This window comes from Balaenoptera borealis (genome assembly GCF_965194805.1).
Source record: "Balaenoptera borealis genome assembly, chromosome: 9".
NCBI classification, from domain to species: domain Eukaryota; kingdom Metazoa; phylum Chordata; class Mammalia; order Artiodactyla; family Balaenopteridae; genus Balaenoptera; species Balaenoptera borealis.
Window position 1 is genome coordinate 35,027,769 of NC_138873.1, and position 24,247 is coordinate 35,052,015.

A 24,247-nucleotide genomic window follows, 5' to 3' on the forward strand; every position below is an offset into this window, starting at 1 on the left:
GAATTCTTACCATATGACTCTCTTAATTATCTTGTCTTTCTTATATTATGTTTATCTTTATCTCTATCTTCTGTTTACACCATATAATTGGGTCTTGATTTTTTTTATCCAGAGAAAAAACAATCATAATTCTGCCAACTGATGAATGTTGCTTGCCACCCGGTTCTATAAGAATTGAGTCAGTCATTAGCCACTGCAGTCACTGACCTACAATACACCCTAGAAAGAATTCAGGGTGCAGATCAAGAACAAGGCACTCCGTGCTCTGGGAAAACTGGAAGAACAGACCTTCAGATAGTTAGACATTTTCAGGAGAAGATTTTATGAACCCAGGTTCTCACATCTTCCCATACTTAGAAAAGCACTTAAATCATTAACTGAGATATCTGTCTCCCATGATGAGCAGTAACCTCTACCAAAATATGTGCTTGATTGCAAGTACCCCTTCACCAAAATCACATATATACTGGCCTCCCCACCTATCTCTTCAAAAAAGTTCCTCAGAGTTATTTGAGAGGTTGTCTCCTGGGCTATAGCCCTCAGTATGTCCCCAAATAAAACTGAACTCACAGCTCTCATGCTGTGCATTTTTATTTCAGGTGACAGCCCTTAACTTTTATGATTAGGCCATTTGTATTTAACATAATTTAAAATCTTTGGATTAAATCTACCAACCACAAAGAGGCATGTTTCTTTGTAATCACATTTACCTCTTTTTGCCTTTTTTGCAGAGAATTTTTTATGATTTCATTTTATCTCTACTATTTGCTTACTTCATATAACTTTAGAAATACAAATTATTTAAAATAATAAATCAGTTGTTCTAAGGACTACAGCATACAACCATAATTCATTAGTCTATCAAGTAATATTGTGTTACCTCATGTGTGGTACTAGAATATTCTAATTTGTTCTCTTCTTTGTGCTATGGTCATAATTTTACTTATATGATACAAACAAATTGCTATCATTTTTCTTTAAATGTTAATTGTCTTTTAGGGAAATTACTAATAAGCATGCAAAATTTATATTTGCTTTTTTAAATCATATCTAGCAGTCTTCATTATTTTTTTAGCTTCTGTCTGGTATCAAATTTCTTGTGTCTGAAGAACATCTTTAATATCTTTTTAATGCAGCCCTGCAGGTAATGAATTCTCTGTTTTGTTGTTGATAGTGGTATTGGTCACAGTAGTGGTGATGGTGGCATTTATTTTCATTTTGTTTTACTGAAAAAGCCTTTATTTCTCATTCATCTGTATTTTTTTGGCACACAGATTTCAATCTATAGTAATCTGTATAGTTTCTGAAGAGATGTCTCTTGGAATCTTTATTCTTCTGCATGTAATTTGTCTCTCTGGTGTCCTTTAATATGTTCTCTTTATCTTCGAATTCCATCAGTTTAAATATGATGTGTCTAGGTGTGTGCTGGGGAGATACTTATCCTCCTTGGTGTCCTCTATGATTCTTAGCTCTGTGTATTGATCTCTTTTATTATTTTTGGAAAATTCTCCAGCAATATCTTTTCAAATATTACTGCTCCATTCTCTCTTCTTTCTCCTTAGAAGATTCCAGTTATACAAATGATAGATTGCTTGATATTATTGTACAGATCCTTTATTCTCTGTTTTGATTTTTCACTCTTTCTTCTCTTTTGTTTCACTTTGAGTAATTTCTGCTGAGCTATCTTTGAGTTCATTAATTTTTCCTTAACTGTATGGAGTCTGCTGATGAGTCTATTAAAGGCATTTTTGAACCTCTATCACCGTGTGTGTGGTTTTCTTTAAAAATTACTAATATTTCCCTTTGATTCTTTTCCATAATTTTTTAATGCCTCTGTTGAAATTGCCCATTTATTTATGTTGTTGTCTACTTCTTCCCCTAAAACCTTTAATGTCTTAAACATAGTTCATTTAAATTCCCTGCCAGATAGTTTCATCTGAATCATGTATGATTCTGTGTCTACTAATTGTTCTTGTCTCTTGACAGTGGGTTATTTCTTCTTATTTTTTGTGTGTGACCCATAATTTTTGGTTGAAATCTAAACAACAGTGTAGAACAAGAGAAACCAGGGTAAAAAAGTGTTTATGCTAGGAAGTAGGCAGGCCTCTTATTCTGATAGGCTTTAAATTTGGAGGGAGTGAGCAAATGTAGCCAAGATTTGACCTGATTTGTGTTTTTCCTCAGGGAGATAAGGACTAAGTAAGGAAACAGAGCCATTCGATCTTACCAAATGTTACAGAATTTAGGAGACTTAATGTATCAATGAGTCACTAATTCAGGAAGCTTTTGATTGACTGACTGAAATAAACACTTATTGAATGCTATAGTGTGGTTCTAATTATGAATTTGGGGGGAAAAGAAATAATACATGATTCCTTATTTGGAGTGATTTATGGTTTAACAGAGAAGGCAGAGTAAATGGAAGGCAGTTTGTATTTTTAATACATTTTATGCATCAGCAATTTTATCTCATTTAATAACCACAAAAAGTTTATTCATTCAAAAAAAACTTATTTGTACCTACTCTATGAGAGATACTGTCCCAGGCCCTCATTGTATAGTAGCAGAAAAAGTAGACAGAAATCTGTGACCTCAAGGAGGTTATATTCTCATCAGTTAGTTGGATAATAAGCAAACCTGATAGTCTTAGTAAATAGTACTGCTAAGGGGAAAAAATTTAGGGAAAAGTGATAAGGAGTGCTAGAAGATATTGATAATGAAAAATGTTGCCTGCCATATCAGTAAACAAAGGATTCTGCAGCCATCAAGCTACTACAGCAAGACCCCCACCCCCACCCCCGCCACCTTGAGTCCTGAGGGAACTCAGGCTGGAGGAAAATAGACTGCCCGCTGCCAAGGCCTCAGCCACTGCAGCCACTCCCAACAGCGCACACTCAGGGGACTCAGGGTGGGAAAGTATCAGGGCAGGATACTTCCTCTATATGGCTGAGGTGCATAACAAAGGAATGATTTCAATGAGCCTAGACTCTTGCATCTTCCCATACATAGAAAAATGCTAAATTCTTTTTTTTTTAATTAATTAATTTATTTATTTATTTTTGGCTGTGTTGGGTCTTCGTTTCTGTGCGAGGGCTTTCTCTAGTTGTGGCAAGCGGGGGCCACTCTTCATCGCGGTGCGCGGGCCTCTCACTATCGTGGTCTCTCTTGTTGCGGAGCACAGGCTCCAGATGCGCAGGCCCAGTAGTTGTGGCTCACGGGCCCAGTTGCTCCGCGGCATGTGGGATCCTCCCAGACCAGGGTTCGAACCCGTGTCCCCTGCCTTGGCAGGCAGATTCTCAACCACTGCGCCACCAGGGAAGCCCAAAAATGCTAAATTCTTTAACTTGAGATATCTGGTTTTCTTTGATTGACAGTAATCTTTTGAAGTACCAACTTCCTGGTCTTTGTTGCAAAAAACTCTATATCCTGGCTCCTCCCTTACCTCTTTGGAGCAGTCTTTCAGAGCTATTTGAGAGGCTGTGTCCCGGGCTTAAGTCCTCAGTTTTGTCCACCAAAGAAAACATAATTCTCAACTTTTAGGTTGTGCATTTTTTTTCAGCCGACATTGAGCACCTTAAATGTTAAAAGGTTCATCAGTGATATCTTGCTAAGAAAGAGGTATTTCAGCCAAGATATGAAGGAGGAGAGGGAAGGAGCCTTGAGGGTATCTGGAGTAAGACTACTCCAGGCAAAGAGGAAGAGCAACCACAAAGTTTGAAAGTTGGGAGTAGGCCTGGTGTGCTCTTGGAAGAGCAGAAAGGCCATTAAACAAGGAGAAAAGAAGTAGGAGATATAATCAGAGTGATAATGGGTTTGGGAGGCCAACGTTTAGGACTCAGGTATATGAGGGCAGATTATGTAGGCTCTTGTAGCTCACCATAAGGACTATTTTTTTTTTTTAACTTGGAAGGAAATGGAGAATATAGAGAAGGCTTCTGAGCAGAGGAGTGACCAAACTAGCTTCTCAGTTGAGACTGTACTGTAGAGGTAATGTGAAATCAGTAAGGAGGCTATTGTGATCATCCAGAGGACATATGGTGTTATCTTGGACCATAATAGAAATGGTAATAAGTGATTGTATTCTGGATATACTTTGAGTATAGTGCCAACATGATTTGTCAATGGATTGAGTATGAGGTATGAAAGGAAGAAAGATGTTATAAATGACTCCAAATTTGTCCCCTTTCTTTCCCTTCCCTTCACTAACTTTCCTGAATAATTCACACAAAATCTAATAGGTAAACAGGGCAAGATAGGAGTTGGGGATAGAAGGGGAGTCAGGGTGACCCAGCATGGAGGTCCAGAGCCCAAGAAAGGTGAAAAAGGTGCACCCACAAAGAGGAGGCCCAGGTGTAGGAAAACAGAATTTAAACCCGGCTAGAGGGAATTCCCTGGTGGTCCAGTTGTTAAGACTCCGCGCTCCCAATGCAGGGGCCAGGGTTCCATCCCTCGTCTGGGAACGAGATCCCGCATGCAGCAACTAAAAGCCTGCATGCTGCAGCTAAATACTTGGCACAGCCAAATGAATAAATATTAAAAACACACACACACACACACACACACAAAAATTACCATTAAAAAAAGAAAAAGAAAAAGAAACGGCTAGAAAGACATTCCCTGAGAGGAAAGACCCAACATTGGGAGCCAGAGCCCTAACAATTTGCAGAGGGATTCACTGATAGAGGCTATATAGAATGGAACACTGGAGCCCAAATAGGGTGAGGAGGGCATCCATACAGAAGAGAGGTTGTGGCATAGATGAAAGATTGACTTATGTACAGAAAAATTAAATAAATGCGTATTTCAAAGTAATGGAAGACAAACGTTTTTTCACTGTTAGAGAGTTACAAACATGAAAAGTGTGAAAACTAAAATAACCCCTGTGCTGTTGGATTAGAATTGGAGGTATTGGTGTGAACTCAGGATTTTCAATATAAATAGATTAAAGGTAGGTAGGTAGGTAGGCAGATAGGTAGATAGAAAGATAGATAGATATAGAGGTGAATATATTTTATTATTTATTTTAATAGTCCATTATCCTAGTATTCGTCAGTGGAAGTCCCTTTTGACATATATATCCATTTATTTTTAAACACTTCATTGTTTTCTGGAATTACAAGGTATTTCAAGCTCATCTTTTCCTTTACCTGCCTCAACCCTAGAATCAGCCATTTCTCAAAGGCATCCTTCTTCGTTTATTGGAAAATGGTGTTTTGAAGTCAGGATCTGAGTGGTTGATATGTTCATTATTTTGGGGATATCCAAGCTCACAGACCCTCTCCGTAGACACATATGCCTACTTTTTACTTCATTCATAACAGCAACTATTTGTTTCCCAGAAAGAAGACTGTCTGTCTTACTAGACTGTCTGTTGCAAACCTTGAAATGTGGCTCATTTTATATTGCAGTTGAGAACAAATGACTATTTTCTGCAATATATTTATTCCGATTTTTAAAAAATTTTAAAGTTAGTGTCAACATCAGCACTGCAAAGCTGGTTTCTTGAATATTAACTGAAATTATCTTTAAACATGTGCTGTTTTCTTACTGGCCCCATAAAACATGTAAATGTGTGATTATAAGTATATTTTCTATTTATGATACTTTTTAAAAATTTACATTAAGCAAAATAAAACTTCCCTGGTTATTAATAGAGTGAACTATGAATAATGAAGAAATTTTCTAGATCATCATGTGGACTAAGTATGCTGCCTGCCGTATCAGTAAACAAAGGATGTCACAGCCATCAGTGATTGCAGCCAACCTGATGGTGAGCCCTGAGGGAACTCGGGATGGAAACAAAGAATGCCTGCAATCTAGCAGTCATCAGACTGCAGCCACCCCCAGCAGTGCAGCTTGACGAAACTCAGGATGAGAAAACACAGGGTACTGGCCCCACATAGCTGAGGTGTATGTACACCAAAGGAATGATTTCAGTGAGCTCAGACTCTTGCATCTTCCCACACATAAAAAAGCGCTAAATTCCTTAACTTGAGATATCTGGTTTTCTTTAATTAACAACAATCTTTTGACGTTCCAACTACCTGCCCTTTGTTGCAAGAACTCCTATATATCCTGGTTCCCCCCTTGTCTCCTCAGAACAGTTTTCTCAACATTATCTAAGATGCTGTCTCCCAGGCTTGAAGTCCTAAGAATGTCTGCCAAATAAAACATACCTCTCAACTTTTAGGTTATGCATTTTTTTTCAGTCGACAATCACTAGATGGTAGTATATAACCTATTAAATATAGTATATTCCCTTTTTTTTGCTATTCTCTGTTATTTACCCTCCTCACCTACCCGACAGATTTTCTTGGTCTGCCTTTTTGCTTGCTGAGATGGAGTCAAAGCCTGTGTTCCCGGGGCACTGGAATTTGTTGATTTTTCTCTTTTTACTGGGAGTTATTTTGTCTTTTTAGCATTGTCTGTCTTCAAGTAATATTGAGGGTTTGGTTTTGTGCAGACATTTCATAAATGGACAGTTACTTCACATTTTTGGGGTAGAAGATTTTGGGAGAGTGTTTACTGCACTGCCTCTGTTGTCTACAGCAACCAGGAAATTCTCTGTGTGCTTTTGGATTCAATAAAAATTTAATCATGGTCTTGGCTCATCAAAGATGTTTTTACTGCACCAACAATACAATGCATGTCATTGATCTTTGAGCACAATTATTGTATGCTAACTTTTGTGGATGCCTACTACTCATTTGGAAGAGTCCTAGTCACTTTATATCGATGTTTTTATTGACTTCTCAAAATAATTCTGCAAGTAGGTTTTATAATCTCATTTTAACAATAAACTGAGGCACGGAGGGGGTTAGAAAAATAGCCCAAGTTCACCCTGGAAAACAATAGAGCTGAGATTTAAACTATATCTTTTCTACTCTGATGCCCATATTATTGAAATCAATTTATCTAATTTCTTTTTCTACCCGTTAGTGGGTAGAATTAGTCTATGGATGAGTCCTGGTGATAGGGACAGAGTAAAGGAACAAAGTAGGTAATTAAATAGTTAATCCTGCTAGGGGATTGTAAGTGCAGAAGAAAGTATGGGAGACCCCTGTATGTTAATGGTAACTCAAGACAGCAGGTTTGCTTAACCACAAAGCCAAGCAGGCTTGCATAGCAACAAAACCATGCAACAGAAGCCTGAGACATGCCCCCAAACAATAAAACAATGGTTGCATGAGACCCACATCCTGCCCAGTGAGCTCAGCAATTTAATGATTATAGGGCACACCCCTCTGCACACACTAAAAACAAAAATATAAGGAAAAGGTGACATTATACTAAAACCTGAGATGATTAACCATTTTTAGCATATGTTACCGTCTTTTTGCTCATTTCCATTCCTCCATGACAGTCCCAGCTTGACCACATAGGGACAAGAAAACTCCCCTGCCTGAAGTGGAGGAGGACCCGATGACGTCTCCTCAAGAATGAGGAAGAAGGTGGTCTTTTTCCCCTCCCCACTTTTCCTTTGATTATAGAAGTGTAGCCCACTAAGTTCTCAGGGCACAGCACCAGCACCCTTTCGCTAGCCTGCTTGTAAGCCTCACAAGTTTCCTATTCTAATAAATCACTTATTTATCACTTTGCCTCTCAATGAATTCTTTCTTCGCTGAGCCATAAAGAACTGGAGCTCCTTGGAGCCCCATGAAACTGACCTACTTTGTTCCTTTACTCTGTCCCTATCACTGGGAAAACCTTTATATGAAAGCTTCATGTGGCTCTACAAGTCACCACCTCCTGGCCAGTGGATACTGTCTCCTATGAGAGCAACCTTGAGAAATTTGATCCTTAAGCTTTCATTATCAAGTGTGGACTAAAGGAGGGGAAATTTACCTAATTGCTGTACACTTGTCAGTGAAAGCACACACAAAAAAACCCTAACAAACTAATTATATATTCTATTTGCCAAGTCAGTTTTATGAGTTTTAAAACTTTAATTGAATGTCAGTACTTCATTTTAAAATGTTCTGGACTTTGATTATAATTCAGCAAGACATATTGCTCTAAATTTCATGAAATCGGGTTACATAGGATAACAACAGAAGAGCCATACAAGTTTATTGTCTGTTTATTAATTTCATAGTGATTTGTGATAGCTTAATACAATTTTCTTTAGATCCTAAACACTTTAAGTGTTAATGAATTCAAAAATCAAGAATTACTAATTGAGCAAAATAATCATTGCATTAAGTTGAATTTAAAGTTAGGAATGCACGGACAAAATCCTAACAAATGAGCATAAGTCAAAAACACCAAAAACAAGAAAACTATATGATTATGATAGCGTTAAATTTTGAAATTACTGTTGCTCAATTTGTTAGAATTGTTCATTTTAATTCATTAATCATTTCCAGAAACGTTGGATTAAAGATTGCAAGGATTGCTTCAAAAATCTTTAGCGCTAGCTTCTTTGCAACCTGTGTCTTCATTAAAATTTTCCATATAGTCAAAGATAGTGAATCTGGGAAAAATATAAAATAATTACATGTAAATTTAAATGTATACCCATTTGCTAAAATGTTTATTTTAAATAAAATTCTATGTATTTGGATACAAATATATATGTACATGAAAATTATACACGTAAAGTTTTTAAATTTAAAATTAATTGACCAGATCTTCATACAAAAATCAGTAAGAAATATAAGCAATTAACCAGAAAACTGGGAAAAGCACACAAACACAAAGAATTGTAAATTCATATAAGAGTGAAGTAGCACTTTCTACATTACACACAAATTATAGAAATTGCTATATGATAGTAGGCTGGAGAAAATAAGAACCTTAATTCATAGTTTTATAACAAAAATGTAAACTCTGAAAATTTTTTTGAATACCATTTGGCAATATATGACCCATCAACTTGAATACATTTCCTTTCTACACATTTATTGGTAAAATAATAAATTATGGCAAGAAGTATATACATAAAATGCCATTGTTCCATTATTGCTACCAGCTTATAACAGAAAATAATGTCCACAGTTATGGTATATTCATTAAATGAAACACTACATATCATTTAAACAGAGTGGGTTGGATCAATATGTCCTGATACAGAAAAAGCTCCATGAAGATTTTCTAGTAAAAAGTATAGTGCAGAGCAGTGAGTATGATTTCATTTGTACGGACAACATAGGTTTTATTTATTCATTTATTTGCACTGTTTTAAGTATTTTTTAAAATCCAATAAATTTGCACCAAGGACTGATTTTTTAAAATTAGGTGGAAGACCAAGAGATACAAGTGAAGAAAGATGGTAAAGAAGACTTTTATTTTCATTTGATGTGTCACTTAGACTTTTAAAGTTTGAATATATTAAATATACTTAAAAATAAATCAGTAAAATGTACAGTAATTAAAGTGCATTTTAAATAAAGAGAAAATAAGTTAGAGTTTTAAAAACAGTTTTTGAAAAGAAGAAATATTTTAGGTTACATCTGTTACTGTACAAGAGGTAACAGTTTGGCAGTATCCAGAATACTTGGTCCCAGGTATACTTCTTTTTCTTCCTAGGCTCTTTGGGGATAGGAGGATCATGCTTAATTTCCATTAAGAGCTATTTTCATGAACATCCTTTGCTCCTTTCCATGGAGATAAAGCATGTTCCCTGATTAATGGGTGTGAGCCTTCAGTTCATGCTTTTCAATTGGCTAGAGTTAATCTACTAAAGTCCTAAGATCCAGGAATAGCTCTTTTTCTCTTTTTTTCTATCTAGACTAGTGAGGAAGTGATACTAGGATACTGACCTATTCTGCAAACTTTCCCTTGGGTGCCCTTTCCCAGGTCTAGAGTAGGGGTATGTAGTAGGGAGAACATTGTTGCTGCATGTCTAAATCATATTCTTCAATTGTTTTCCAGCATTAAAGCTGAGGTTCCATTCACTCATTCCTTTGCTTGTCTTGACTGGTTTTGATTTTGGATAGGGGCAAAAAAAATGTGATCTTTGGTACTGCACAATTACCAGTACTCATTCCTTGAGGGATTTAACTCATATATATAACACTAGTCATTACTTATATTGGAGGCTGCGAAAGCTAATGTCCACAGAGACTAGGAAGGTAACATAAATGTTTGAGATTAGATAAATATAGAAAATTAGTAGTGGGAGTTGTGCATTGTGCAGCTGTGCACCCAAGGATTGCTGTGTCCATGGGACGCTGTTCACTGGGGCCAAGTGTTTGCAGACCTGGCCATGTGAAAACCCATGGAGGGAATTCAGGGATCCTGGAATTTCACCTTAAGATAAATCTGGGGTGGAGATGAAGAGGGAGAATAATAAAGAGAAAATAAAAAAGAAAATTAGTAGTGATGGTAGCTATAAAAACTATTTCAAGGAGAGGCAGTTCCTACTCAACTTCAGGAACTTGGTGACATGCAGAAATATGGGCCCACCATACCCTGCATTATAATGTTTTTAGTAGAGTCTCAGAAATTTAGATTCTTTTCATGAAATTTATCATTATTATATTTTCACAAATAATTTGATATCTTAAATATCTATATTTGTAGACCAAACGAAAATGCCTTGATCCATTATGGGGCCAGTGGTTTGCAAACTCTAATAATCTCCAAAATACTCTTCAATCCTAGATGTTTCATTATTGATTTTCTCCTTGGATGATCTATCTATTGATATGTTGAAGTCCCCTAGTATTATTTTTTTGCTATTTATTTCTCCCTTCAGATCTGTTAATACGTGCTTTATATATTTAGGTCCTCCTATGTTGGGTGCATAAATATTTACAAATGTTATATCCTCCTGTGGAATTGAACCTTTATTATTATATACTGATCCTCTTTGTCTCTTCTTACAATGTTTGTCTTAAAGTCTATTTTTTCTGATATAAGTATAGCTACCTGAGCTTTCTTTTGGTTTCCATTTGCATGGGGTATCTTTTTCCAACCCTTCACTTTCAGTCTGAGTTTCCTTAAAGCTGAGGTGAGTCTCTGTAGGCAGCATACAGTTGGGTCTTACCTTTTTTCCATTCAGCCATTCTATGTCTTTTGATTGGAGAATTTAGTCCATTGACAGTTAAAGTAATTATTGATAGGTATGGACTTATTGCCATTTTGTTCATTGTTTTCTGGTTGTTTTATAATTCCTTTGTGCTTTTCTTCTTCTCTTGCTCTCTTTCTATGTGATTGATGATTTTCTGTAGGGTATGCTTAGATTCCTTTCTCTTTACCTTTTTTTGTATCTACTATAGATTTTTGCTTTGTGGTTACCATGAGACTTACATAAAATATGTTATATTTATAACAGTCTACTTTAAGCCTACAACTTAAGTTTGAAGATATTCTAAAGTTCTACATTTTTACTCTCATGCCCCACCCCCCAAGTTTTATGTTCTCAGTGTCACAATTGACATCTCTTGTCTTATGTACCCATTAACAAGTAATTGTAGTTATAGTTATTTTTACTCTTTAGTCTTTTAATCTTCATACTAGATTCATAAATGATTAACCCACCACCATTACAACATTAGATTATTCTGAATTTAACTGTATTTTACCTTTATCAATGAGACATATTTTACATGTTTTCCTGTTACTAATTAGCACCCTTTTGTTTCAGCTTTAAAAAGTCCCTTTAACATTTCTTATAAGGCTGCTTCATGGTACTGAACTCCAGCTTGTGCTTTTCTTCAAAAAGCTGCCTTCAATTCTGACAAACAGCTTTGCCAGGTAGAGCGTTCTGATTTGGCAGGTTTCTTCTTTCAGCGCTTTGAATATATTGTGCCACTCCCTCTGGCCTGCAAAGCTCCTGCTGAAAAACCTGCTGACAGTCTTATGGAGGTTCCTTTCTACATAATAAGTTGCTTTTCTTCTGTTATTTTTAAGAGTCTGTCCTTGTCTTTAACTTTTGATAATTTAATTATAATGTGTCTTGGTGTGGGTCTCCTTAGGTTCATTTTATTTGGAACTTAAGCTATCTTTACTCTGTTTAATTTTTTTTTTTTTTTTTTGGTCACACTGGGATCTTAGTTCTCTGACCAGGGGTCGAATCCATGCCCCCAGCAGATCAGTGGAAGTGCAGAGTCCTAACCACTGGACCACCAGGGAATTCCGTGCTTCTTTAGTTGGATGAATTTCAAGGCCTTGTCTTTGAGTTCGTTGATCCTTTCTTCCACTTCAACAGTCTGTTGTTGAACCCCTCTATTGAATTTTTCAGTTCAGTTATTGTATTCTTCAGTTCTGTGATTTCTGTCTGGTATTTTCTCTCTGTCAAATTTTTTTTTAAATTAATTTATTTATTTATTTTTGGCTGTGTTGGGTCTTCGTTTCTGTGCAAGGGCTTTCTCTAGTTGCGGCAAGCGGGGGCCACTCTTCATCGCGGTGTGCGGGCCTCTCACTATCACGGCCTCTCTTGTTGCAGAGCACAGGCTCCAGACGCTCAGGCTCAGTAGTTGTGGCTCACGGGCCCAGTTGCTCCGCGGCATGTGGGATCTTCCCAGACCAGGGCTCGAACCCGTGTCCCCCGCATTGGCAGGCAGATTCTCAACCACTGCGCCACCAGGGAAGCCCAAATTTTTTTACTTTTACTTTTTTACTTTACAATGTTCATGCATTGTTCTCCTGACCTCAGTGAGCATTTCATGACCAATATTTTGAACTCTTTATCAGGTAATCACTTATCTCTGTTTCATTAGGGTTTTCTTCTGAGGTGTTACCTTGTTCTTTCATTTGGAACATATTCCTTTTTTCTTCACATTTCTTGACTTTCTGTGTCAATTTCTATGCATTGTATAATACAGCCATCCCTCCCTGTCTTGAAGGAGTGGCCTTGTATAGGACATGAAATTTATCATTTAACCCTGACCCAGCTCTTGGTTGTTTCTCTATCTTTGTGATTGTCTAAGCAAATTTTTTGTTGTTCTTAGTGTCTTGCAGTAATTGAGGGTGTGCCAAGACCTGTCAGTGTCCCAAAGGGGAGGATCTCAGGTAGCACCTAGATGTAGGCTGATTGTAAGCTGGATCCTCAGGCAATAGCTTTTGTTTGTTACAGTCCTGTGGAATCCATGAACTTAAACTCTGCTGGAGAGCGCAGCCAGGCACTCAAGGGGTAGCCCCTGCATGGCAGCTGTAAAAAAGTGGGGCACCAAATGTGTGCACAAGTTCCTTTTGAGGATATATCAGCAATCTGGAGTGAGACAGAGGAAGAGTGTGAAGATGGCACCCAGTGGGTTTCCAGTCTCTGGAGAATATTGTAGCCAGCCCCTTGATGTGCATTAAGTTAGAAGACTGCTGTTCATTCTGCAGCTATTAAGATAAGCAAATAGGCCTCTTTCATGGAAAGACCGGGCCCATTTCAGTCTGCTGCCTCTGCTTTGGGCTCTGAGGGGCTTGCCACAGTGAGTTTGCACAAGCCCTTTGAGAAGTATCTCTTAGTTCACTTTAGCCTCCTGGGTCTCATGGATGCAATACCTGTTGCCTTTCAAAGCTAGATGTTTTGGCAGCCCATCTCTCAGGTGGAAGTCTTAAAAGCTGAGATGCCAGATCCAAACCCTTCACTACTCAGGGAGAATCTGGGAGTTGTAAGATCCCTCCGAGGCATGTGTCACTGTGCCAGGGGTGGGGTTTATAACACAGATTCTCCTTCCTGTTTCAATGTGGGATTTTTTTCTCATTCACCTGATGTGTAGGAGTCACTCAGCTAGTTTCTGGATTCTTTCCAGAAGGAATTGTTTTGTATGTAGCCCTAGATTAAGTGTGTCTATTGAAAGAGGTAAGCTCAGGAGCCTCCTATGTTGCTATCTGAATTGAAGCTTTTGAGATGCCCAAGCTCATTTTCTCCCACTTCTTCACACATCACACTTCAGCAAACAGTTGTCCCCATTCAAAGAAAGGAGGATGAGACAATGACCTTCTTGGTCAGGATGGGGGCAGTGAAGGGGTCAGCTGGCCTCAGCCTTGAAACGTAAAGTTTAATAAGTTTTTAAAGCACTTTTAATTTCATTACCTTGAATCTAGCTTCTGACAGTTTTGAACCTTCACTCAGTCTTCATTGTTTATTTTCAATATCACCCATGAAAAAAACAAAAAACCTATGCAAGCTTTCTTTTCTTACTATTTATTTATTACCTAATATTATTTCTCAGCTTTAATATGAGTTCTTTAGTGTTAGAATATGTGTAGTCAAGGATTAAAAGCTGATGCCACTGAAGATGGAGAGGTTGTTGAGAATTTTACATAATTAGAAATTAAAAAACTCCTCCATGCCAATTCTTATCATCAGTGAAAATGTTAAAGAGCTAACTTGAGGCCTGAAAAGTTTGATTTTACTTATTTATTCAAATGAATTTAACTCAGGTTCCTTGTGAAGAACATCATAAAATACTTCTGGAGACTAAAAAGTGTTAAATGATACTTTGAAAGTATTTTTGTGAATGTAAATATGTATTTCTATTGAATTAATTTAAAATGTTCAGTTTTAAATGTCACTATTTGTATTTTAATTATGCTTTGCTTTCAATATATGTTTTCCCTATCCTCTGCTTATTTGGAAATTCCAAGGCCTTTGGCACTGTTACTGAAGTCTGAGTGTCAGTGGGAATGTGGAGAGTGGTTGGCCATGAGAATAATGGATAGATAATAGTAAATGCCTTATTATGTGATACCTAAACAGTTATGCTATCAAGGTTTATTTTTTTTTAAATCAGTAGTTTTCAATATTTAATCACCAATTTTTTTCTTGTGAGAGTAACTCAAAACCACATATTAAATCCAAAGCTAAATTTCAATAAAATTGAATCTTTTAATAAAATATTGTAGTATGGGCCTTCCAAGCTTTCAAGGACTTTCAACTCTTGACTTAGTTCTTTACCCTTTACATCTTAACAGGGAAGAGCCAGCTTATACCATCCAGGCCTAGAATGCAATTATACTATGTAATAATTTGGCAGAGATGGCTAGGCAGCTCCTAAAATTCATGCATCTCCTTTCATGGTGTAGATTTGTCACACAAGAGTGGTTCCTGGGCAACAATTTAATTCCTTAGCCCTCTTTGCATCCAGATATGGGACAATGTGACTATTTCATACCAGTAGAGTATGAGATGAAGTGAGAGAAATATCCAGGCTTTCTCCAACACTATAGTGTCTTTCTGCTGGTGAAATGTGACTAATGTAGAGGTCAGGGTCTGGAAGAACCACAGATGTAAGGATCTTCAGTCTGCTACTCATTGTGTGAAGGAAAGCTGCCACGGACTGAGAACACTGCCCTGGAACCATTACTGGAGCAAGAAAAGACTTCAGTTGCATGAAGCCCCTAAAACGTTTGGGTTTTTTTACTCTACTTAATGCAAATAAGAGTTCAAAAACTTATAGCTTAATGTTTACTTGGCTTTTATGTCTTTTAAATCTTTCAGATTCATTTTTTTGTTTTTAAAATACTAATATTTTAATTATGTTTTAAGTTTGGTTCACTGCATAAGAGCATGTCTGGAAAATTAGGATGATGTAGTAATTCAAACTTGCAATTAAAGATTTCTTCTGGTTTTCACTCTGCTAGGAAACCTTACAATTGAGAGGCTGAAGCAGAATACTTCTGCCATGACTACTAAGGCTGGATGGAGGGAACTCACATAAGTCAGTTTGCTAGTTTTCTCATTAATCACGGCAGGTTTTCTTTTTTTTTTTTTTCTAAATCTGAGAGTGTTATTAAGGTTTTTCTTTAAAAAAATACTATAACAACAACAACAAAAAAGAATATATCTGGGTTTGTAGATGAATAAAGTACACGAAGTAGTCTGGTAGCCTCATGGGTAAATAAGGACCTGTATGGTCAGGCCCCATAAGATGGCTGCTCTTTTGCTGTCTGTATATGCCTTGCTCCACCCGGCACTGCCTTACCCTTAATTTATGTGCATGATTGCCTCCCCCTCCTAAGCTGAAACTTTAATCAGTAACTACCTTTGTGATCAGCTCAACCCTCAGCTAATGATTGTTCTGCAGTCCTCGGACCAGAACGGCTCCAGTATGTTGGGTACTCAACAGGAAAGAGCGGTCCTCGCAAGTTTCCAACTCAAAGAGCTGAGGGGAGGCATATTCCAACAATCCCCCTGGAAACCAAGGAGCCCTTCTGATGTCACGTCCCTTATAACTGATAGCCTCCTCCTCCCCTGTGTAGGGAAGGTTGTTACTGTGTCCTGCCGGCTATTGGCTGTACCACCGTGGGGTGTGGCTCCAGGACCTTTGCCTCTGACTTCGTAAGATTTCTTGTGCAGTAAATGGCTGAAGTCTCTGTAGCTGACATGGCTGGGCTGTTGCAAGGATTGCAGGACTGTGGGGTGCAGTCTAACAGGACCCATAAGAAAGGACAAGCCATGAATGCAAAGACCAAAATGTGTGTAATGGATACCCTTAAGAAACCATGACCTTCTTTGAGAGTGTGTGCTTTAACAACATATATCTCTGATAATCATTATTTCTTCCTTTATCTGTTCAACGCAATATTGATTTTCTTTAAGGTATTGTTTATAAGGCCTTTACCTGTAGCGTTATCCACTTCGTGAAGAAGATTTAGACCAAGCAGGACTGTGTTCTGAAAGTCAGTAAAGTCACAGATGAAGGGGGCTTTATCCCCATCAACAAGCACTCGTGGTGGCAGGCCCTTCTGGAACTCAGATATTCGAATAAAGGTTGTAGGAAAGCAGGCTGCAGCTAAATAGTCCAAAGCCACACACCAATCTCTTCCAAAATCTGCTTCTGGTTTAGAATAATATTCTAACCTAAAAGACAAGTGGAAACATGTACAATTATAATTACTCCACTCAGAATTTCAGCCTCGTCATTTTCTAGGAAAGATCACCTTCTGCCAACAAACTAAGAATGTAGTTTTTAGTTCTAGAATGTGATGGCTTGAGTGCCTGCCTTTGAAGATATAAGTAATTAAAATTTTAAATTTGGAAAGGACCATCCCATCAGTTGTTTATATTTTATTTTGAGTTTTTTTTTAATCTCTATTAACCAGATACCTTATACCTTGGGAATCATATAACCAGGTGTTAGACTATGACTAAGTAGTAGAAATGTGAGATAAAAATCAAAGTTTCCAAGATAAAGTCTCTGCTAGACTCAGACATCCTTAGTAAAACTGTTGATTTCCTGGGGTCAGGAGACCCCTAAAACACTGAGCATCTTAGAGAGACAGATGTCTGATTTTCTGGTCTGATTTTCTGAATACATGGGTTTTTTTCTAGTGGAGGAAATCTGCTGGGAAACCAAACTCTCACTTATTTGGGGAACAAGTTATTACAGTGGAAAGGTTACGGTGTAGTAATTCGTTTTATAACTATATAATTCATGGCTCCTGTCCCCACCCACTGCTGAACAACTTGCAGGTTTTGAACAAAGTTGTTCCCCCTGAAACACTGTCTAGTCCCTGCTTTGCTCACCAGCTACATCCTCTTTTAAGTCTCATCATAGGTGTCACCTCCTTCACAAAGTTTGCCATCCCACCTGAGGTGGAATCAACTACTTCCTACTCCACTATATTCCCAAAGCACTCTATTACTCATATATTTAAAAGTTTGTTTTCTCGTTAGATTATATTCAATTTTCTAGTAATTAGGTTATATTCTAATTTTTCTGTTTCCAAAGTACATACGTAGGATCTATTAAACAGAAAACATTTGCATCATGTTTGTCAATGTTAAGCAAATCATAACATAACCCAGAGAAGAAACCTTGCTGTGTTTCGCTCACATGCACACAGGCTCCTTCCTGCCTCTAACACCCAGAAGTGGAAGACTGCATACAGTGTGCTCTTAATGAGAGAAGAGTTTAGTATGGATTCACAGTTGACTATTTTTAGTCACATCACAGCTGATTATGAAGTAAGGATTAAAGGAAATGTGAATTCATAAGGATTTTGACCAATAGCCACGTAGCCCTAGTAACAATGGATTAAACAAATTGCAAGGGAGTCAGCAACACTAGGGAAGGGAGAAAGGGATGTGGGCACCAGATCAAGACACAGAGGCCATAGGAGCACAAGTGAAATTCAATGGAAGCCTTTCACATTATTCTATTGAATGTGCTATTGAACAATTCAACCAATAAGTCAGTTAAAATATGTCCAAGCAAAAAGAAAAATACACCTTAAAAGGCTCATTTTAATTTAAAATATATTTTAAAACATGAAATATATACATGTACCAGCCAATCTGAGGATCCAGGACCACAGAGTTTTATTTAAGTATATGTAGACTACACAGGGTTCAGTATTGTCTCATGTAAAGAAACAACTCCTAGTATTTATTTTTACCTAAAGAAAGTAACTCATGAGGTTTTAAGGAAGTTCCCCAGGCTGTACAGATTGTAAACATGGCCTCAATTCTTCAATACTCTCTATGTCCCTGTTTTTTGGCATGTCATCTTCCAGTGCCCCTTCCCCAGATGCATACTACCATGTATAAAATAGATAAACAAGGATTTACTGTATAGCACAGGGGACTATATTCAATATCTTGTAATAAACTATAATGGAAAAGAATAAAAAAGAATATAGATACATATGTATGTATATGCACATATACATGTATATAAATATATATATGTACATATACATGTATATAAATATATATATATTTATATACATATATGTATAAAACCAAATTACCTTGCTGTATACCTAAAACTAACACAATATTGTCAATCAACTATACTTCAATTAAAAATTTAAAAATATGTATTAGCCCACTTGACACAGCATAAGCTTAAAATGCATTTTCACACTTGGTTTCTCTCTCTTGCTATTCTGTCATCACAGTGGAGAACACCCAGTCTTGCCTGATGGAGAACGAGAGACAAGTGGAGCAGAGCTGAGCTTTCCCACTCACCCCTGCGGGGCTGGTAAAAATCAGCCAACATGACATGAGCCCAGGAAAGATCCACAGAGCTGCCCAGTTAAGCCTCAGGCACGTGAGCAATCAACGCTTACTGTCCTATGAGGCTGAGGGTTAATGGCTGTTGATTGTGCCTCACCTTCTTGTGAGAAAAACTGGATGCAATACAGGGCCACGCATCTAATTAATTGCAGAGTCAGGACTGAAACCCTAGCAACTTGGCTTTAAAGCTCATGTTCTTTACAACTGCCCTCTACTGCCTCTTGTGATGATAATAGTTACTTTACATTGACTGCTTCTCATGTGACAGTGGTATGTTAAGCCTGATGCATATATAGACTTAATCCCCGAAATTACCCTATGTAGTATGTACTGTCATTATTACAAGTTCAAAGATGAGAAAACTTGAGTTTGTCACTGTTTGGATTGACCAATTTAATACCTAGTTGTTGAAACCAATAGGTAAAGGAGGACATATGCTGTGAATCTGCTAATCAGGTGATTTATTTACCTTATTGGATGATGGAGTTCATGAGACAGACAACAACCAGTGGAATATGAGGTACCCAACATTCTTGCCTGGATTTACAAATTTGCTTGTATAATGCCAATGAGCCCTGATTTTTGTTGTTGTTGTTCCTGTTTTATACTATACCCAGATTTCTAGCCCATACTTCACTCTTGGGGATTGACTCCACCCCCTAAATAGCGTCTGTAATCATTGATTTTATGCACCAACTTGACTGGGCCACAGGGTGCCCAGATATTTGGTCAAACATTATTTTGGGTATTTCTGTGAGGGTATTTTTGGAAGATATTACCATATAAATCTGTAGGCGGAGTAAAGAAACTTGCCCTCTATAATGTGGATAGGCTTCCTCCAATCAGTTGAAAGCCTGACTAGAACAAAAAATTAATCTTTCAGTGAGTAAGAGAGAATTCTCTTGGCTGAGGCCTTCAAACTGAGACATAGGCTCTTCCTGGTTCTATAGCAGCTGCAGCCTTTTTACTTGAACTGGACATTGGCTTTGCAAATTATAGATTTGCCACCCTCCATAGTCATAGGAGCCAGTTCCTTACAAAAAATCTATATCTATCTATCATGTATCTATAAATCCATCATCTCCTATTGGGTCTGTCTCTGTGAAGAACACTAACTAATACAGTGCTGTTCACATCTTAACACAAATCATTCTTACACTCTCACATCTAGGTGTATAATACTTCTAAGTGTACCTGTGGAGTGGCTTGATAATCTTCTAGGCTATTTTGTATGCAAACCCTGATGCTACTGAATTTTCTTCCCCAAGTATGTAGCTACCATATTATGTGTCTATGATCAAAAAAAAACAGTGATAATTTCTTTTCTTTTTTTTTTTTAATAGAGAGAAATTGGTTGTATGTTTTTTTGGTTGGGTGGGTGGTTGGTTGGTACAAGATTTTTCTTCTCAAATTTTTGCCCCTTCTTCATAAAACAATTTTTAAGCCTGACCATACTAAAATAATCACACATCATCATTAAAATCCCCAATGATTAAATATAATATTTAATAGGAAGATTGATATTAGAAAACGAATAAAAAGGCATAAATAAGCTGAAAAATTATTTGCCATATTAAGTAGAAATAACTTGGGATCCATTCTTACCTATCTTCAAAAATTTTGTAAGCATCTTTCAAGGCTGAGAGATGTGCATCCCACAAGTACTTCAACAAGTCATCAAAGCTACTAGAAGGTGACTGCAAACGCTATAGTAGAGAGAAGAAATTTATTCATATTTGAGCAACTATAACAATTCTTCTCTACAATTTAATTTTGTTCACATTTACAATTTAACAATATTCTACATGACAGGAAAGTTTTGTTTCTATGGATTAATTTTTGTAAGCCATTAGTGACTAACACTCTGTAAAGACTATAATAATTATCTATTATTAGTAGTAATACTGAGTGCATCTATAAGAGACGAACTGCATGTGTTTTCCCAAAAGTCAGTATTTTATACTGACCAAGAGAACTTTACTTTTTGTTTATCAGTTGTTTTTCTGCTACCATAGTTGAAATTACCACAAAAGTTTAACATTAAGAAAAGTGGGAAATTACCAGAATATTTAATTTAATCACATCTTTAAAAATGAACTAATAATCTATAGAACAAGTAAATTTATCTTTTAGCATTGATTTTGGTTCATGACTGTGCTTAACCAATGTAGTTTATTTTGGTCACTGAATATTTGGTTTTGATTGCCACATAATTGTTTAGTTATACCTATTTGTGACCGCTTATCAAATCACTTGAAATAAGTTAATTGACTATTCTAAAACCAACTCCATAATCATATTTCTCCCAAGTGTTATTGCTCAGTTGACTTGAAGGTTCAATTTACCAGAATAATCCTTTCATTCAGTGAGATATCCTATGTGCTCTCACATTTATGTATGGCTTATTTAGGGTGAGAAGAGTGGATAGATTTTCTGTTTCAGAGGGTGTAAATGACATGTAATGCCCTGCTGTAATGTAATGATATTAATATAACTGGCATAAAATTTTACATTTTTATAGCATATAATGCACACAAAAACCTAAACGGAAAGCATTACACAAAAAAAAGAAAAAGAAATTCTCTTACCACCTCCTAAGAAAGTAAATTATAAAACTTAATAAAGGTACCTTGTAAAGGGCATTCCACTTGTTCATCGTCTTAGGAAAGGATGACTGACAACTAGAAATATTAAGACAAAACTTTGTCTGGTCCTTCGGCGGTGGCAAAAGCAGGACTTGATCTGATGATATCCCCATTATGCCAGAATCAACCGCAGCAAGGAAGGGTAGTGCACATAGAAAGTAATTTATATCTGTAATTGCAAAATACTTATTATTACCACAAGCACTAACAAATGTGATAGAGGATATTTTAAAGTAATCTGTAAATCATTAAGCAAAAACTCACAGATCCAGAAACATGAAAAAAAGTCACTGCAAAATATTAAAAATCTCCCTAAGGATCATATACATAACTTTAACATGTTTCTGTTAATAACTCTACAATTGGAAATGAATATGGGTTAAAATAGTCGACTACAATATTTTAAAACAAAAAGTAATTTTAATGAATTTGGTACCATTCATTTTTCAAAGCATTATGTAAAAATGGAAGAAATATATCTACTTGTGCACAGAATGATACAACACCTCTAGCTGAGGTTTTACCATGAAATGTGATTTTTTTCTAAATTATCTTAATATGGTTATAGTATTGATATTTTGTATTTTATTTAACCAAGTTTAATGTGCAACCATGATGTCACAAAGTCCTTGTCTTACATTAGGTCTTTAAAGCAAAAATGTTGGGTAAGTGTTGGCAATAGATCTTTGGATAATTAAATTAACACTGAATTAAGATTTTTTAAATTTCTCTCTAAATGGAACCTATTCCAGCAAATTTAGACATCATGATATAGTTGACTGTAAAGCTTGTTGTACTGATTCCCACTGGTGATGCAGAACATTTTTCATCATAGACATGTATTTTGAATGCAGTCCTACGCCCCAGGGTAGCAGGCTTATACTCCAAACTATGGAGTCCATGTGAGACAAAAGAAGCCTGAATTCTAGATCTGTAGTCGTGACTATTTGTGAGTCTTTGGAAAGACTCCACTGGTATCCTATGAGAAAAATAGGTAAAGGTGTATATGATGTGTGTCACTGCAAGAAAGTGAAATTTAATGTGACCTTGTTTCTAATTATTGGGAAATATGTCTAAGAAAGCGTGTGTAAATTAATTTCACTACTAAAATACAAAATAAAGTTAAAGAATTAGAAACTACCTTCTAATTATTTTAGTATTAAATATCTGACAGAGGCCTTAGATTACTGATTGATAGAACGATTTGTGGTAGATTAATCTCTGACATTTTATGAGTTTCAAAGTTAAACACATTTTATCTGAGCAAAATGAGAAGAAAGCATTATTTTCTTGTCCTCTCCTTTCTCATCCTTCCTCGTCCTTGGAGACTCCTCTGGCTAGTGGGACCTCCCATCTAACTGCCAATGCTGGTCGTTCAAAGGCCATCGTCCTTTGCTGTTCCTCAATTCAGTCCCCGTGTGAAATATGTCCGAAGGAATCATTATTGAAATTGTGGCCATAAATCCTAGAATGTGACATAAAGGCCACCAAGTACATGATGAAGTAAATTCCTTTTTACAGAGAAATAGCGCTGTTTTTGTTTTGTCTCTGTCCCTCAGATTTTAGGTTGAATATTTTCTTTGCAGGAAGGTTATTACCTATTTTGCTATTAAATGAACATACCAGCCCACCAACTGTCCACAGAGATGCACAAACGATCTCCAGATTCATAGCCACAGTCTGTCCTTCGGCTGGGATCAACTAATCTGCCTAGAAGAGAGAGGATGCATGGATTATTTATTATGCACATTTTGAAGATGGTAATAATTGTCCCTTACCTAGGCGCAGTTTGTTTGCAAAGATGCACAAACATTTCTCTTCTGATGACTTGTGTTTATCTTCCTATCACTCTTTACCCTTCATTTCCCATCTCAGAACCAAGTTCTATTCCTTCATCTAACATCACCGCAGTATTCCACTTTTGGGTTATCTGTTTTGAATATTATTTGCTTTTGTGATTATTCTCCTTTTCCTAACCTAATCGTTCTCAAAGCAATGATTGATAAAGAACCTGTTAATGCTGTTAACCTGCATGAATGTTACAAGTGTGAGTTTTCCTAATTGATTATTCCTCAGGCTGCACACGCACACGCGCGTGCACACACACCTGCACTCAGTCACATATACCTATGCCATGCTATTTCCAGGCTCTGTTCTGTAGCTCAATTTTCCATATTATTAAATCAGAATAGAATTTCTGGTGGTGGACCTAGGCATTGATATTTTTAAAAACTAGGTGGTTGTTTTCAACGTGCAGCTACACACGAGAACCTCTGCTTTTGTTCATTCTTTTATTCCCTAGTAGATTTTGTTTCTTTTTCCACAGTGAAATTCTGTCCACATTTCAAATCTCAGTTCAAATGCATTTTTTTTTCTGATTACTCCAGCTGACTCCACTGTGTCCCTTGTTTTGCACTTTAATTTTTAACAAAGGGTTGTTATTTATTGTTCTCTGTTTAATTTCTAATACCTTTCCTGTTTCAATTGTGTTGTAAGGTCTTTGACGGCAGGGAAACTGTCTGCAATACTTACTTACCCGCACCCCACAGCTGCTTTTAGAAAATGCCGGAGACATATAAGCCCATCATTAGATGAGTTTAGTCAGGCTTGATCATAATATGTGAATGTAATGAAAGAATAAGAAAAGCATTCAGCCTCCATCTACCGCTGGCCCCCAGGCCCCGGAGTCTGGCGTGCC

The 24,247-nt window shown here is 36.8% G+C and overlaps 1 protein-coding gene across 1 annotated transcript in view; it reads right to left on the minus strand.

Moving 5' to 3' along the window:
- Positions 1-3,021: 3,021 nt before the first annotated feature.
- Positions 3,022-24,247, minus strand: part of LOC309635252 (protein LEG1 homolog) — a 33,146-nt gene continuing 11,920 nt past the window's right edge. Inside the window, exons 3-7 of the mRNA XM_082406239.1 lie at positions 23,173-23,259; positions 21,534-21,718; positions 20,510-20,610; positions 16,506-16,744; positions 3,022-8,473 (exon numbers count right to left, since the gene is read on the minus strand). Of these exons, the coding sequence (XP_082262365.1) occupies positions 8,340-8,473; positions 16,506-16,744; positions 20,510-20,610; positions 21,534-21,718; positions 23,173-23,259 (746 nt within the window). The 3' untranslated portion in view covers positions 3,022-8,339. The remainder of the gene's footprint in view (positions 8,474-16,505; positions 16,745-20,509; positions 20,611-21,533; positions 21,719-23,172; positions 23,260-24,247) is intronic.